At 47.8% G+C, this 17,641-nt stretch overlaps 1 protein-coding gene across 1 annotated transcript; it reads left to right on the top strand.

The window, feature by feature from the left end:
* Positions 1-4,237: 4,237 nt before the first annotated feature.
* On the top strand, positions 4,238-8,107 carry DBX1 (developing brain homeobox 1). The gene is made up of 4 exons (XM_062577969.1): positions 4,238-4,598; positions 5,137-5,238; positions 7,194-7,396; positions 7,736-8,107. The coding sequence occupies exons 1-4, from the start codon at positions 4,238-4,240 to the stop codon at positions 8,105-8,107; spliced, it is 1,038 nt and encodes a 345-aa protein (XP_062433953.1).
* The last annotated feature ends 9,534 nt before the right edge of the window (positions 8,108-17,641 follow it).

Below are 17,641 nucleotides of genomic sequence, written 5' to 3'. Positions count from 1 at the left end.
ATATATTTGTTCAGCTATTCACTTAATGAAGCTGATAAATGTGATGCGAAACAATAGTCAAGTTAATCTATTTAGTAAAATGTTTTGAGACTCTCAGGCGATGTTAAGGAGGGTAGTGTGTTCGGGGACATTTTCATTTCAATACGCTCATCTCTCCCCTCTTAGGGGGGTTCAAGCAACCTATGTGAATATAATTTCTTATAAATGTGTCTTTAATGGGTTTAATTCACCCTTGCCAGCTGTTTTTTAGCTATTTTGTAAGAGCAAAACAAACGTGCCAGGCTTGGAAAGCTAGTTAAAATTAGTTTCGGTCACTGGGGCCAAGCTATATTTCCTGCAAACCATCTGCTTGATTGGCACAATAGAAGGATTTTCAAGAAAAGGGGGGATCTAGAAAAGCTTTGAACGAACCAACAGTTACTGTTCCTTGTGCTGAATTCTAAAGGTGAAGCCTTAGGTGTCTTAATATAGCTTCGCCCCGGCAGCCTCCATTCAGGCGCTCAGCGCGGTCGATGAGCCCCGTTAGGGAGCCTGGAAACGCAGCCGCCTCCGGGGCCGGGGCGTCCCTCGGGGCCCCCGCTCCCGTCCCGCCAGGGCGGGCAGGCGCGCCGGGGCCGGGGCCGGGGCCGGGGCCGCGCTCCCTGCGCGCCGCGGGAGGCGGAGCGGCCGCGGCCGCAGGGCAGCGCGGCGGGCACACGGCACGGGCCGCCCGCGCTGGGCTCCGCGCCGCGCCGCGCCCTGCCGCCGCTTGCAGGGCGGCAGCGCGCTCGCACGAAGCGCCCCGCGTCTTCGCGGCAGGTTCTTGCTTTTCCCCGGCTAAAACGCAGCGCAAGAGCCCGCGTCCCTCCGCGCCAGCCGGTCCCCTAAAGCCCCCGCGGCACCGTGCGCGCCCCGGCCCTGCCTGCGCGCTGCCCCGCGGCGCCGGGAGGTAATTGAGACGTCCCGGCCCCGGCCCTGGCCCCGGCCCCGGCCCCGGCTGACAGGAGCCGCGGGCCGGCGGCGCGGGGCACCGGGACCGCGCTCGCAGGCTCCACCGTGGGCATTTGGGGAAGCGCTCTCACGGCCGAGGCGCGCTGCTTCGTCGCCGGATTTAAAGCGCTGGCTCTCCCAATTTCACGCAGATTACCAGCCTCGAACCGGGACACACGCAGGCTTCAAGTCCTACCCTCCCCCTCCGCCCCGCTCCCCACTTTATTATTTTTTTTTATAGCCTAAGTGGGGGCGACAAAGAAAGTGAGTGACTTTTAAGAAATAAATTTGAAGATAACGACATTAAAATGAATGGCAGGAAGCACAAAACCACATGAGCATAGGTCAAATGGCATTAGTCACAGGTTTTATCTTCACACATTAGAATTCCCTTCTCTTAAGTGATCACTGCCTTTGAAAAGAAACTTCCAAAGGAGATCACTTAAAATAAGATCCTTTCGTCTGATTTCTTGGTTTCTTATGGTCTATCTTCCCTTTCAATAGATGTCTAGTCCCTTTTGCCTTGGTGCTTAAGGAATTCTTTATGAGTGTGCTAAGACGTATCACAAGGAACTGGGTCCACGTGTGCCCCAGCATGCGTTTGACCCAACCTTGCAGAAAATGTCAGACCCTTTTTTTAAAACCAGAGAAATTAGCAGCAGTTGGTCTATAGTGAGGCAAAATGCCCCCAATGTATATGTAAAGAAAGGAGTAAATCATCTCAAAGGGACGTATAATGACTGTAAAAACTAAGTGTTCTCAGATCCGCCCGGGCTGCTCCGAGACGCCGGGGCTCTGTTGGGCAACGCAGAGCCGTGGTGGCTCTGTGTGTGTAAGAGGCGGGGGGAAACGGTGGGGGGGGGGAAGCGAGATGGGGCAGAGACAGTGCGCGTGTGTGTGTGTGTGTGTGCGTGTGTGCGTGTGTGCGTGTGTGCGCGCGTGTGTGTGTGTGCGCGTGTGCGCGCGCGCGCGCACGGAGGGGGGGGTCAGCCCGCTATTTTTATGGGGAAAGCCCTGTTTGCTTTTTTCATTTGCCGCTCTTCCACTCGCTTGATAAATAACACCTTGAGAGCAGCTATGCATAGAAAAGCGCTTGAGATAACCCCGGAGAAGCCGGGGGGGGGGGGGCGGTGCACGCAGCCCCCGGGAGCCGCAGCGGTGCCCAGGCGGCGCCGCCGCCGGGGAGCGCAGGTGCCCGCGCCGCCCGCCAGCCCCCGCCTCGCTCCCCGTTTCCTCACCTGCTACACGTCAAGAGTAATAAAACTAGGGAAAAGTCAGGCAAGAGTTTTTCTTTTCTTTTCTTTTCCTTTTTCTTTTTTTAAGTGACGCTCTCGCACAGCAGAGCTGCCAAGCAAGCCTTCTGCGGGCACTGCTGCTGTAGGCCAGCGGGTAGCGCTAGGAAAGCTTGTCAGCATCATACAATTTCGAGGGCTAATTCCGTCCTCTTTAATAAATAACTTTTTGATTTGAATCAAGGGAGAGGTTTAACAGACTTTCTTTCTTCTCTAATGTGATATAAATCGCAGATGCACTTTCACTGAATGGTTAAAGCATCGACATGGAGATAATCAACACAAAACGTCCGGACAAAAACCATCGAGAGAAATAAAGCTGGTTAATAAGATTTTTGAGAAAGCTTTGTGTTAAAAAGTAAAAAGGGAAAACAGCTGAAGGTGACAGTTAGTTCATGGTTAATAGGATAAAGGCTGCATGGTTGAGCTGCACACTTCTGCTTGCAAAGGTTCAGCTACACCAAAGGACTGAATAGGGTGCTTTTAAAACATAGGACATTTAACACATCTGTTATATTCTTTAACAGAGAAATCAGGTAAAACCAGTCTCAATAGTTGCTTTCATCACCCAGCTCCAAAGGGAGCTTTCGTGTATTTCGATATTTGCCACCAAAACAAAAAATCTATATCTGTCAGAAAATTCTTACTTTTCACTTTTCCATTAGACAGTGTTATTTGCCTTTCATAGTAAAGTAACGGACTTCCAGGTCCGTGGCACTGAACTGAATATACTTCCAGAAATTCTGCACACACACACTTATACAGAAAGTCACTTCAGGTGAATTTCTCGGAGTTGGGAAGGTTTCGAGCTGTATTTTTTAAAAAAACAGTGATACTGAGAAAGCAGTACTAGGTCAGAATATTTTTACTTTAGCCATATGATCAAAACGTCACAATGTTACCTTCATTTCCACGGCCAAAGAGTAGTTATATTTCGACTACTTTTTTCATGTAGATGAGGTTAAGCGGACCAACAGATTGAGAACCTGAGGGGATTGGTCGGTTCTTATAAAGCTGTTTCGGTCGTTTATTTCAATGTTCAGCTTTTCTCAGACTGAGTTCTTATCAGCCACACCGAGGCTTACATTTCAGTCTGATATTTGTAAGTAAGTAAAAGTCTCTTGCCTGAGTACAAGTACCTAAAGCTCTTACGATTCTGTGATCCTGAAAGCAGAGGTGGATACTTCAAACTCCGTTTACACCAGACGCTCGGTGCGCGGGTAGAAAAAAATAACGCTGACTGCACGTACTGAGTATTTGCAAATTGTGCTGCATGCTACCAGCACGGAGCAGAACTCGCTCAAACCACGATCGGATCCGATCTCAGATTTTTTTTATCCATCAGCAGAGTTTAATTCCATGTTTTCTAATTTGTATTTTCCATTATACAAAAAATGGTGCTTTTTTTGACAGCCCGCAGATAAGTTTATATGAATATTTATTGATTTATTTCCTAAACCCAGCAGGGGAGCAGCAAATAAATTTAGTGCTTTCTTTAAATAATTCCCTTTCTATGAGGCAAGATGTCATTTGAAACTTTTAAATAGGCATTTAATTAGCCCGTGTGTGTTGCTTCTGAACAAAACCCTGCTGGGAGCCTTTGGGGCGACGCATCCCAGAGAGGCGGTCACTATGCAAAGTTGATGACTCCCCCGCCTTTGTTGCGGGGCCATTGTGCACCGCTTGCTTATGAAGTCTAATCCAATCATAAATTGCCCCCCTGCACCAATCGGCGCGGCCGCAGCTCGCGATGAATGAAGCTCGAGTGGAGAACTTTGTTGAACCCCATTGTTCGCGCTGTCACTTTTGAAAGAGCCTCAGCGGCGCTGACCACTATAAAACCCATCATCCAGGAGGAAGGGCAGAGAGAGCCCGGCCAGACTTGCTAGTTGGATCTTTACTAACGAGGTTTGCAAAGCAGAAAAACAAACAATCCAAGCAGCGGCCCCAGCCCGGTTCCGCGGACAGCCTCTGCGATGATGTTCCCAAGCCTCATAGCTCCTCCGGCTGTCTACCCCAACCTGCTGCGGCCGACTCCTACCCTGACTTTGCCTCAGTCGCTGCAGTCAGCTTTTTCCAGCCATTCCAGCTTCCTAGTGGAAGATCTGATCCGCATCAGCAGGCCCGCCAGCTACCTGCCCAGGACTGCCCCTCCGCCCAGCATGTCCCCGCCGAGCTCGGCGGCCAGGACGGACGCGGGCACGCCGGAGCTCTCCAGCTCCACCCCCGCGGGCGCCAGGAGGATCTGTTCGCCGCAGACTTCCGTCCCTTCCAGCGGCGACTCCACTTTCCTCAAGTTTGGGGTCAACGCCATCCTGTCGTCCGCCCCCCGAGCCGGTAAGGGCCCGCTCCTCGCTGCCCGGCGCCGCCGGCCGAGCCCGCGTGTGCCGCTGCCGGCGCCGCCGCAACGAGAGCGCCCGGGGGGAGGCGGCTGGGGAGGGGGGAGCGCTTTACCAGGGGGGAGGGAGCACCCAGGGCCGCGCTGCAGAGCCCCTGTGCCGCGCATGTGTTTAAGGGTGAAGGGAGCGCCGGCGGGCTGCCACTGCCGCTCCGGCGGCCCCGCGGAGGCTGCGGGAAGGACGAGAGGACCGGTCCCCGGGAGCGGCAGCGTCCGCGGCTCGTCCCGCAGACGAGCCCGCTGACAGTTCCGGCCTCCAGGGCGCCGCTTTGCCAGCAAAAACCATCCCAACGAAAGTACCGCTTTTCCAAGCAGGTTCCGCGCTCCGCCTGCCTCTCTTTTGGGAAAGAAGTACTGCATTGCTCGGAAGACCAATCGATACACCAAACTTTGTCATTTCTACCGCTTTCGCCTTGCCATTGGTCGATTCCAGCCTATGGTAACTCTCTCCTTTATTTGATTTTATTTATTTACTAGAAACTTCCCCTGCGTTGCTTCAGAGCGTCCCTCCAAAGACTTTCTCCTTTCCATACTTTGAAGGATCCTTCCAGCCTTTTATCAGATCTTCCTATTTTCCAGGTAGGTCCTTAAAAGTCTTTCTCTCTCTCCCTCCGTCTCTTGCATTCTAGCGGATCCCTGCCCTCCCACCCGATCTTGCCCCGCTCCAAGCATATCCCAGCGATGCTTCTCCGTCCACCCCCGGGGGTTATGCTCTAGTTCAGAGGTTGGACAGAGTACAACATTCAAGAATCAGTCGCGCCAATTTGATGCCCTATTTAGCACAAGCAGTGACTGCTTGACATCTCGTTCCCATTCCCCCCACCCCCGACCGACAAATTAGCCGGAACTGTCACGGTGCGGAGGCGAGGCGGCTCCCCCTCGCAGCGGGGCGCGGCAGCCCCCAGCGCCGGCCCCGCGCCGCCGCCGCCGCCCGCGCGCCTTTCAGCACCACCACCCGGGTGGTCAGCTCCCGCCGCGCCGCGCAGCGCCGCGCAGCGCCGCGCCGGCCCCGGCCCCGGCCCCGAGGCAGCGAGCGAGAAAAAAGGCAGGGAAAAAAAATAATAAAAAAAAATAAAGCCCCCCCCCCCAAGCCCAAATCCGCCCCCGCCCGGAGCTCTGCGCAGGTACTCGGAACCAACCCGTTGCGCGCCTTCACTTCAAACTTGGGGTCCGCCACACATCCGCCCCCAATAAAGTTGGTCGCTTTTATACGCAGATCGAAAGTGCCCAAGGAATGGACAGCAGACAAGTCCAGGAATTTCTTCCTCCACCTTCCACACGTGTTAACCCTTTCCCTGACCACCTTGCGTCTCTTAACTTCATCTCTTGACATTAGACCGAAAACGGTCATCCAGACGACAGAATCGCCCTTACTGACAGAGTTAAAGACAAATAGAAAAAGAAACCCCACAGACTACCGAGATGTGATTCTTGTAGCAGTAAAGAGTTATGATGTGGAGACAACAATTTTTTTTAAAAAAAAATCGAATTACACAAACAAGCTATTAATTTAAAAAGAAAACAGAGAAGGAAAGAGAGGAAAAAAATAACCCAAGCTCTTTCATTCATGGTGCTGATAATGGAATTTGCTTCTTTTCTCCAGCATGTGAATAGCCTAACAAAAACAACTTGAGCTTTATAAATAGCTTTTCATGTCCATTTAATGAAAATGATTTGGGGAAAGAGACGATTGTGCCATCAGTATTCTCCCAAGGAGCCTGGCATGCCGTTGTGTTTAGTTTGAAAGTGTAAATCTCTTTTGTTCCAATAATATATGGCGTTAGCTGCTTGTCCTCAGTCTTTTTCTGTTAGTTCATTACTACACAATTACCATTCACGCTTCATTAGCATCTCTGTCTCTCTTGGGGAGTTCCCCCCCCCCTTTTTTTTAAGGCGAAACTCTGCCCTTTTTATCATACCAATGCCATTGAGAACCACGCAATGTGCTAATTAGCTGTTACTTTTCATGTCTTTGGATTGAATTCGCCAAGATTTTTTTTTGGGGGGGGAGGGGAGAGATTAATATAAAAAGATGAATACTGATTGATCAAAACTGCATCTGTAGAGGACTGGTTTTGTTTGAGTCAGAAAAGTCCTCATTTTGATCTCAAGCACAATAAAGTGTCTGAAATGACAAAAGCTTCTAAAAAAAATCAAATACTTTTGAGCGGGAGAGAAAGCTTTTTTATTATACCTCTATTTTAGCCGGTATCCCTCGCTTTGCCTTTTCAGGCTGCCGACCTTTGAATCTCCTAACAAAACAGGCCACTCTTGATACATTTTACACATTTCAGTTGATATATCTAATCCCTGCTATCATCTGCTGAAAAGGGACAGTTATTTAAGCATCAAGCTCCTTTCAGGGCTGCAGGTTGATAGGGGCTAGCCCACTCACTGGGAGGCATGGAGGGAGTATAAGGCTGGATGGGATGGGAGCAGAGAAAGAAAATAGGATGGAGAAGGAATTAGGGGCTAAGAGCAAGGGTACGTGGGTGTGCAGGGGCCCAGCTCACTGCTGTCCCACTCTCTCCCAGCTGCCTCCTCTGTGGTGCCCATCCCAGGCACCTTCTCATGGCCACTGGCAGCCCGTGGCAAACCCCGCCGTGGCATGCTGCGTCGCGCCGTCTTCTCCGACGTGCAGCGCAAAGCACTGGAGAAGATGTTCCAGAAGCAGAAGTACATCAGCAAGCCCGACAGGAAAAAGCTGGCAGCCAAACTGGGCCTCAAAGACTCACAGGTGAGCAGGGCCAGGCTGGGCCAGGGCAGGGGGAGGAGTAGCTCAAGAGCAGGAGGTGGAAAGGTAGCTGGGAGGGAGGAGAGTTGCCCATCACCAGGAGAAAGTCCAGAGTGAGCTGCAGGACTGTGTATATCAGGCAAGAGAGCAGTGGGCTGGGTGGTGGGCAGACCAGACCAGACCACTTACCATGTGCCCTCCCTGAGGATCTCCAGGGGTCAGAGTTGTGTTTCCTGTCAGCCTCAGTACAGACATGAGCAGGGCTCAAGGGTGCCTCCAAAAAGCAGTTTCCGAGTCCTTGTTTTACTGAACCATGTCATTTATGGGTTACTTCCCCTCCAGGTAAAGATCTGGTTCCAGAACAGAAGGATGAAGTGGAGGAACTCCAAAGAAAGAGAGCTCCTCTCTTCTGGTGGCTGCAGAGAACAAACCTTACCCACCAAATTCAACCCTCATCCAGACCTCAGTGATGTAGGCAAGAAGTGTTCAGGAGAGGAAGAGGAGGAAGTTCCCCCCACCTGCCCACCCAGCCCCCGGCATCCCTTAAGCTACCACCAGTCCCCAGAGCAGCGACACTTGAGGGACAGACTGGACTCCCAGAGGTCTCCTTCTCCATCCCATTCTAGCAGTCCCAGCAAACCTTCAGACTTCTCGGACTCAGAGGAAGAGGATGATGATGGGGAAGAGGAAGAGGAGGAGATAACAGTCTCTTAGACCACCTGCCTGCCCCTACTATCACATGGGGACATTGCAAAGATGTAAATAACACAAAGTGCTATAAATTGAAGAGGTGGTGTCCCTCCTGAATGTCCACATGGTTCCCCAGTGCAGGTTATTTATCACACAGCCAGAGGCCTTCCTACTCTTAGGTATTCTGTATTTGCCCATGTGGTGGTTTCTGTATTCACAGTATGTTAACCTTGTCACAACTATCTTTGCTTAGCAAAGAAAATTTGCTGTTAGCTACACACTCCTGAAAGCAAGCAACAGACAGGTCAAAAGAAAAGTATTATATTGAAATGCTTTTTCCAGACCAAGAAAGAGGTAATTTTTTACTACATTTCAAAAGAATTTCGAGCTACTGTTAAGACTTCAAAAAACCTGAAAACCAGTCTGATCTAGCAAGCCTCTCCTCCAAAATACAGTAATTTTAATGAGACACAAAGACCCAAAGACCGAATACTGCCTCCTTCCTTACTGAAACTGAATAGCATGATACTTCAGGAGCAGACCCACTGAAATCATTGGGATGACTTTTCAAGTAATAGTGTGCCTTGTGTAATGGAGACCTTATATGTTTATATATTTTTCCTTTTAATTTATGCATCAGTATTATATATGAAGCACTGTCTAAATCACTTTCTTGCTCCTAGGCCTGTACTTATTTTCCACTTTGCTTCTGCTATCAGTTAGTGGACAGAGGAAAGTGGCTATGCCTCTTTGGTTTTGACTGAACTTTGCTGTCATTGAACAGCTTATATGAACTGTACACTATTTTGTACACTTACTCTGTATGGATGTTTTATACCAAGGTTATTGTGAATGAGTATAAAGATGGCTCAACAAGTTTGCTCCCTTTTTTGATTTTTTTTTAATTAAATGATGGCTAAACTAAAAAATAAATGTAGCTGTTTAATTGTGTAACTTATAAAAAACACTTATTTTGTATTATACTGTGTACAGACTTTAAATATGTATATATAATAAAATGAATGAATGCCAAATAAAAGTAGATTTTCAATTTTGGTCATTTAGTAATGCTTGCCTCTGCTTCAGCCATGTCTGAGGCCAAGGCCTCTGATGTGTCAGAGAAGAAAAGAAAACACCACCCTTTACCAACACTATAGTAATTCTACAAGAAATTACCAGCTTCAAATAAAAAAATCTTAAAAGAATATAGACCATCTTTTACATAGGGAGTGATTTGACTAAAGGACTAAAGCTTCTGCACAGCTAGCTTTCACGTCTTCACCTACAACCAGCACCCCCTAAGCATTTAACTGCAACTTAATTTGCTACACTACGTTTCCCCTCAGAGCTCCTCTGATGCTCCTCTTTCCCTCTCACTTCCAACAGCTGACCAGTTAGGTCAGACACTGGAGGGAGCCTGAACCACAGTGCTAAGAAACCAGCCTGCAGATTGGGAGCGCTTAGAAAAAATCTTACAGGGTAGAGAGAAACTGAGAATAAAGGTCGTTCAGATGGGCTAGATCTACTACAGATTGTCAGATTGGTCACCTCAGTATCACCAGTGGGGCGGACGGAGTGGAGAACAAGAAAGCACAACATTTCACAACATTTTTTAATCTGTTCTATTGCATATCTATTATTCATTGGGTTTTCTGCTACTAAAAAAACCCAACCAAACAAACAAACAAAAAAACCCACCCACTTGGGCTGTCTGATAATCTTTCACATGGACTTATATACAAAGAGCAGCTGGAATTGAAACTGAGAGCAAAAATCTTTTAGGTAGTCTGGAACAGAATAATTGCATTCTAAGAAAAAAAATCTTACTTTGGTAAGACATAAGGTAAAAATAGGTCTGAATATTTTTTTGCTTAATTTTTTTCAGACACATAGTAATATCTATGTCACTTGTAGAATTTTTGGAGAACACTTGCACTTGAGATTCAAATTAAGTAAGAGACTGTGCTACAAAAACTAATACAGGAAAGGATCCAGTTACCTGCTAGGGCTCTGCCATTTCTAACTTTTCTTTCTAAACTTTACATGTATCCACAGAGCCTGAAAAGGGTGTTCATGTTTACAGAAGCACTTTTTCACATCTGGAGAAGTTTTTAAACTCTAAAAATGTAACTATCCACACATTCCAGCATACATACATACATAATGTATGTATGTATGCATATTATGAAATAGCATACTTGAATCAGGATGAATTTATGCTCTTCAAGAGTTAAGAGTGAGAGTCCATTTTCTCCCTGTATTCTAACACTCACTGACACTTGTATTTAAATTGAAAAAAAATATATTGCTAAGGAGAAAAGACTCCAGAGATTATTTTCAGCATATAGGAATTTTTGGTGTCCAGTTTGTGACACCTTCCAAGTTCTAGTTTATAGAAAATACTCCCTCTTCTTTCTGGCCATCTATCCTCTTTCTAATATCTTTAAAGTTGGATGCCCTCTCCCCCCAAAACAGGCAGTTAAAAATTCTTTATTTAGGTTCTTTCTGAATATGCAGGATAAAAAATGTTCTGTTGTAAATTCAACAACAGAAGAATTTTTATTTTTTTAATCTTTTCAGGAAAAAAAATCCTTTTTTAGTAGCTTTTAGAAGCAAGAAGAAAGAAGGCTGTCACAACTGCTGCAACATTATCAGGGATGGAGACCTTTTTTTTTCCCTCCAATACTTAAAACTGGCTCAAAATAATTCTTGAAATCAAGATATTAGTAAGGCTTCAAAAAGCACAATCTGTGAAAAACTGGTGCAGCAAAAGTTGATGGTAGAACTCTGAGATTTTTCTCTCCAGGTTATTGATAAAACAGCCACATTAGCTACAACAAGAACACGCATGTGCGTGCGCGCGCGTGTGCACACACACACAGACACACACACACACACACACAAAAGGGGGATCAAGTAGGGCAGACAAAAACAGCTACTACATGGTAGGTGTTAGAGAAAATACCCGCAGGAGGAGCTTTGTCCTGTAACTGTTCATTAGGACACTTCCCTCAGTCAGAGAGCGCATACCATGCAGACTAATCTGTTTTGGTTTTATAGCTGATTGATCTTCATTTTGGCATTGGAAGATCCAGACTTTCAGCCCAGAATACACTATGATGTCAGGTCTTACAATTGGAAACAATAATTCAGTTCGTCTAAGGAGCTAACATCTACATAAAGCCTTTGCAAGCTGTTAATGCTGAATGCTAGTCATATTTGAGTTTGAAGTAGGTTATCAGCACTTTGAGGCTCTCTTAGCAACAACATTTTGTCTATACATATGAAGTGTGAGTGCATGTTATTTAATAAAATAAACAAAATCCCAAAATACTGCTCTCCTTAAAAGAAAAAGAAAGAAAAAAAAACCTTTCAGTTTTTTTGAGGGACCACATATGCTAAAAATCACAGTCGTTATCAGCCATCTAGGTAAAATCCCAAACACATTTTCACAAATAGCAAATTGATTCTGCAATACCTTACAAACTTCCTTTTTGTAAGAAAGATATGAAAACACATTTAACCTTTCTGTAGGACTTCTACTCAAAGATTTTGATGTTCAGCAATAACAAGAAGGTGATCAGGAGTAGCCAGCATGGATCCACCAAGCAGAAATCCTGCTTAACCAATCTGATAGCCTTCTAGGATGGAAAGACCGGCCGGGTAGATGAGGGGAGAGCAGTGGACATTGTGCACCTTGACTTCAGCAAGGCTTTTGACACTGTGTCCCATAATGTCCTCCTACATAAGCTCAGAAAGTGTGGGTTAGACAAGTGGACTGTGAGGTGGATTGAGAACTGGCTGAAAGGCAGAGCTCAGAGGGTTGTCATCGGTGGCACGGAGTCCAGTTGGAGGCCTGTGGCTAGTGGAGTCCCCCAGGGCTCAGTACTGGGTCCCATCCTGTTCAACTTTTTCATCAGTGGCCTGGATGAGGGGGCAGAGTGCTTCCTCAGCAAGTTTGCCAATGATACCAAGCTGGGAGGAGTAGAAGATACACCTGAGGGCTGTGCTGCCATTCAGAGAGACCTGGACAGGCTGGAGAGCTGGGCAGAAAGGAACCTCATGAGGTTCAACAAGGGCAAGTGCAGAGTCCTGCACCTAGGGAGAAATAACCCTAGGCACCAGTACAAGCTGGGGGCCAACCTGCTGGAAAGCAGTTCTGCAGAGAAGGACCTGGGAGTGCTGGGGGATGACAGATTGACCATGAGCCAGCAATGTGCCCTTGTGGCCAAGAAGGCCAATGGTCTCCTGGGGTGCATTAGGAAGCGTGTTGCCAGCAGGTCGAGGGAGGTGATTCTCTCCCTCTACTCAGCCCTGGGGAGGCCTCATCTCAAGTACTGCATCCAGTTCTGGGCTCCCCAGTACAAGAGAGACATAGAGCTACTGGAGAGAGTCCAGCGCAGGGCTACAAAGATGATCAGAGGGCTGGAGCACCTGCCCTATGAGGAACGGCTGAGAGAACGGTGAGAGCTGGGCCTCTTCAGCCTGGGGAAGAGAAGACTGAGGGGGGATCTTATCAATGTGTACAAGTACCTGAAGGGAGGGTGTCAAGGGGACGGGGACAAACTCTTTTCAGTTGTCCCATGCGACAGGACAAGAGGCAATGGGCACAAACTGAAGCACAGGAAGTTCTGCCTGAAGGTGAGGGGGAATTTCTTCCCTGTGAGAGTGACGGAGCACTGGACCAGGTTGCCCAGGGAGGTTGTGGAGTCTCCTTCTCTGGAGATCTTCAAGGTCTGCCTGGATGCAACCCTGTCTAACATGCTCTAGGTGACCCTGCTGAGCAGGGGGTTGGACTAGATGATCTCCAGAGGTCTCTTCCAGCCTTACTGATTCTATGATTCTATGACACTGCAAAAACATTGTTCCAGAGGACATATTTTAAATGTGACTCAAGACTGCCAGCAACTTTTAGGTGGTAATTCTTAGTGTAACTGGATTTTTTGTAACATTTGTTGAAAATGGAACTAAAAGCAAAGAAAGAGTCACTTTTGGACTGTTTTTATAGCAGGCTGAGGAAACCAGTATATTAAAACAGAAAGCATGTTAAAATTTAACAATCCTATCCAGTCTTAGTTCTGTCCAGCACTAACTTTATGGGTTCAAGATTGGCTTGAGTAACTGTAGTTACTCTTTGCCACCAGCAGCTAGTGCTCTCGGCCCTCCTCTGAGCACACATTTCACACTTGCTCTCTCATGCTAGCACTAGGGATCCTGTTCCCCAGATATGTCCCAAGACAGGAAGCAAGGCAAATATCTCCCACCCTTACTTCAAACAGCCTTTAACACGACCAGTCCATTGTTTTCCTAAAAGGTCATTTACCAAAACAAACCTATAAAATGACAGGAATACAAATACCATTTCACTGAATTCTACATTAATGTATTTTACAATATAAAAATTGGAAAACAATGTTAAGAGTTTTATTATTGCATTTTATTGGCTATGTATTATTATATTGTTCATTTTTACTAAAAACAGGCTTTGTAACTCCAGTTGTCAGATCTTCAACACAAATCGTTTTGGTCATGGGACAAGAGCAGAGCAAAGTATAGTATTTTTCAAAAGCAGTAGCTCACAAAGGGAGGCGCAAACTCACATTTAGAGAATGAAATACACTATTTGTGATACTTAATATATTCAGCACTGTGTTTTGTACTAATGTTTGTAAAGAGAGACAGTTTCATATGTATGGGACTGCACTGTTAGGTGGCTAGACCCCACCCTCGTTGCCTCCTCTACTAGAAATTTATATGGCCGGGACCAACACCTGCTTGCTTGCAGTACTTCAGCAAAAGTGTCATGTTTGCCTTTGCAGGTAAAGAAACTTAAAGAGCCAGAGGAATCTGCACCCAGGAGAGGACCTGCTTTGTGATTGAGTATTACAACTTTGGAATTGACCATAATCAAAAAAATACAGTTTCATCTGGTAAATACAGTTAATTGCAGTTAGCCTTTTCGTCTCCCTTTCCACAGCTCCTCTGCAAGGAAAGACTACAATCACATTTGTTATGAGCCAATGTAAGGGAAGGAGTAGGACACTATAAAGGATGAGGGAGTGAGGTAAAGAACGTTTTCTAGAGAAAATGGAGAACAGGTTAAAAAGAAATCATTCAAAGCAAGCCATGTTTGGTACTGGAGTCCTACTGCCTGGACATGCACTCAGAGCATAGGAATACTACCCTTATGAGTGAAGTGAGAAAGGTGGCAGAATGATACTGCACACTAAAAGAGGAACAGGAAGTCCACCTCACACGGACTTACTGGGAAGATGGGGACTCACAACGACTTTTCAGGCTAAGGTGAGTCAGGGAAAGCACTTACAAGGCAAGGGAAAATCCACGATTCATCCTGTATATTTTTTAGACACAAATACACACTAACAGATATTTCAATCTTCCCCCTTGCACATGGGTGGCAGAATTCTGCTAAGGCAAAGATTTCACTAAGAAATTCACTTATTTTGCTCTTGGTACATCCTGAACATTACACACCAAAACAAAAGAAATAAATGCAACAGAAGTGATCCGAACACAGCTGTCGCTGTATCTTTCACAACACTGTGGAACAACAGCCCCTTCCAGGAGGCATTTTCCCTTTAACCATCTTCTGTCTCTCCAATACCCTTACAGGCATTAGCAAGCAGTAACATACTTTTAAGATAGGGCAGACTGCTACAGAGAAAATGGAGGTAGCATGTACAGAACTTATTGCACAAAATGCAAAAGATAGTGAAATGCCTTAAGTTTTTTTACTTTTTTTACTCCAAAAAGAGTATCTCCCAACCATACCTAAAAGGTCACAGAGACGTATATTAAACAGCAACCAGCCTGATGTTCGTCAGCACTCAAGGCCCAAATAAAAAAGCTGTTACAGCTAGTACCAGTAACATATTCACCGAAGAAGGTATCTCTATCCATGTAGCAACTCTGTAAAAGACACAGCTCCCCATGACACTTGTTTATGACTTAAAGTCCATAAATGTGCTAAACTACATAAAACTGTAATTAAACAACCCATAAAAACAGCCTTAACCAAAAGCACATGTTTTTTTTGTTTTAAAATTCACACCATAGACCACAGGTGCTCTCATACAGATCACAACACTCAAAAAAAGAGCATGCCATTTATATGAAAACACAAAACGGCGCTAATTATACATATTTCCTTTTGCTTTGGGGTTTTACTAAGTCACGAGGCCTCTGACACCACCTGGTCTCTACAGCAAGTCTTCATTAGCAACACAACCAAAATAATAATTCCAGGCTACTCTCAGGGTGAATGTTGCCAGATCTTATTCTGACATGCAAGTAATAACGAGGGCAAGAGATACCCTGCAACTGCCATTGAAGCAATATTAGAGTTGGCAAAAAGCCCTTTCTGCCCTAACGGAGAGGAAACGATTTCCTTACGGATCAGTAGGATCGGCAGCTTTTGAAACCTCAGCTCTGGAAAGCAAGGATCCTTTTACACAACGCACCCAGCCTTCACATTTCTTAGCATGCTCCCTTGGAGGCCCAGCGGCTGCGGCGGCGAAGGGGGATTTCAGAGCTTGTGAGCTCTGGGCAGCAAATTCTCTTCAGTTATTTTATCCCCTCAAGAACCAGCTCGGCCAATATCTGTGCTCGGTGTAAACCCCCTCACGCAGCGTGGGAGCCCGGCCGCTGGAAAGCGGGCGGAAAAACCCTCCAGCCCAGGGAGGCGCCTGCCCGCGCAGCCGTTACCTGCCGCGCGCGCGAGCGGCCCCTCCCCCGCCGCCCTCGGAGGGGCGGGGGGGGGCCAGGGGGAGCAGGGCGCTGCGGCGCCCCCTGGCGGCGCGGTGGGGAGGGGCAGGGGGAACAGGGCGCTGCGGCGCCCCCTGGAGGGGCGGGGTGGGGGGGCAGGGGGAGCAGGGCGCTGCGGCGCCCCCTGGAGGGGCGGGGGGGGGGCAGGGGGAGCAGGGCGCTGCGGCGCCCCCTGGAGGGGCGGGGGGGGGGCAGGGGGAACAGGGCGCTGCGGCGCCCCCTGGAGGGGCGGGGGGGGGCAGGGGGAGCAGGGCGCTGCGGCGCCCCCTGGCGGCGCGGTGGGGGGGCAGGGGGAACAGGGCGCTGCGGCGCCCCCTGGAGGGGCGCGGTGGGGGGGCCGGGGGAGCAGGGCGCTGCGGCGCCCTCCGGAGGGGCGGGAGCAGCTATTTTACACTTCGCAGCACCGTTCGCTGCAAACGAAGCGTTTAAATCACAAGAAATCTGTTCGCTGCAGCCAGGGGCAAGGGTAGCCGAGCCTGGCCGGTGCAGGTGCAACTGCCCCTGGGGGCCCAGCACGCTGGCCTCCCCCCAGCCGGTCTGCTGCCAGTGTCTGCCGCCACTGCGGCAGCTGCAAAGCAAAATCCAAATTGAATTTTGAGGCCATCAGAGCAGCTCTGACAGCAGCTCATCTAGGGCTGAATCCTTCAGACCAAAGGAGTCTGCAGGCTGCTGTGTGAGGCAGGCTGTCTCCCAGCACCGGGCTGTACTGGCAACACAAAAGCCATCGTTGAATTAAACCAGCAATTAGTGCTAAATGTCCATTAAAAGCATCCATATCCAGATGTGCAGAAATAGCTAATAAGCTACACAAGTTCATACCATATGCAGAAAAAAGTATTTACCCTAGCCATAGCAATCACTGAGGTTTTTCCTAACATCAGTAAGCAACTGTGTGTGGTTTCAGCCTGATTGCTCGTGATCCTGTGTTTCAATACCAGCAAGCTTGGGGGAAAAAAGAAAAAAAAAGAAGAAAAAAACCCCACTTAATTACCTCTTTCAGTTAACATTTGTCCTTCTGTAATTTTAAAATTACAATCATCTTAAAGAAAAAGAGCCCATGAGGCAAGGCCACAGCTCCCAGAAGCACTCAGTGAGGTCTGTGGCCCAAGAAAGGCACACAGCTTTCCCAGGGAAAGCAGTGTGGAAGATGGTCCCTTCCAGCAGCCCTTGATATTAAATGCTCTTAGTTGTACTCCTTTGCGATTGAACCCGATCTAAATAAATGAAGTCCCTCAAACTCAGAGAAAGGTATCAGCATCACTGCTCTACCTCAAATGACAGAGATGTTATTCCTGGTGAAGCCCAGCAGTGTGTTGCATTTTCACCTAGCTTCTCTTCTCTTGTACCTGACAGAGTTAAAATACTTCAGCAATAGACTGACTTAAAATTGAACAGGATTGGGGGCACGAAGCAGAAAGCAATGGGAAAGCTTTGCCAGAAATACTGCCTGATACAGTGGCTCACACAGTGCTGAGCTAACGAGGTTGTTCCCCCCCCCCCAAGTCCATCGCTGGGCTTGCACCTTCCAGCCTTCAACCTTACTGGACGCACAACGTGCCCTCCTTGCCCGTGAGCCCCTTCCAAAGTTTAGGGCCTACTGAACTGCTAACCAGGCATCTCTACTCACATGAATGCTTTACAGGAGGATGAGGAGGAGCGGGACGTGCGTGGTGTACATCCCTTGCAGGTAGCTCAGTCTCCTTTGCTCCTCAGCAAAGGAGTAAATCAGAAATATCTGTGCGTCAAGGAAGGAGAAAGGCAGTAGAACACCAG

The sequence above is a fragment of the Rhea pennata genome, chromosome 5 (genome assembly GCF_028389875.1).
Source record: "Rhea pennata isolate bPtePen1 chromosome 5, bPtePen1.pri, whole genome shotgun sequence".
Lineage (NCBI taxonomy): Eukaryota > Metazoa > Chordata > Aves > Rheiformes > Rheidae > Rhea > Rhea pennata.
This window is presented reverse-complemented; position numbering and strand designations above follow the sequence as displayed.

Bases quoted from the DNA above. Each gene is read 5' to 3' on its own strand.
- DBX1 (XM_062577969.1), top strand. From the start codon at position 4,238: ATGATGTTCCCAAGCCTCATAGCTCCTCCGGCTGTCTACCCCAACCTG. The intron at 4,599-5,136 runs GTAAGGGCCCGC...TTTATTTACTAG, and splicing joins GTCGTCCGCCCCCCGAGCCG to AAACTTCCCCTGCGTTGCTT. The intron at 5,239-7,193 runs GTAGGTCCTTAA...ACTCTCTCCCAG, and splicing joins CAGATCTTCCTATTTTCCAG to CTGCCTCCTCTGTGGTGCCC.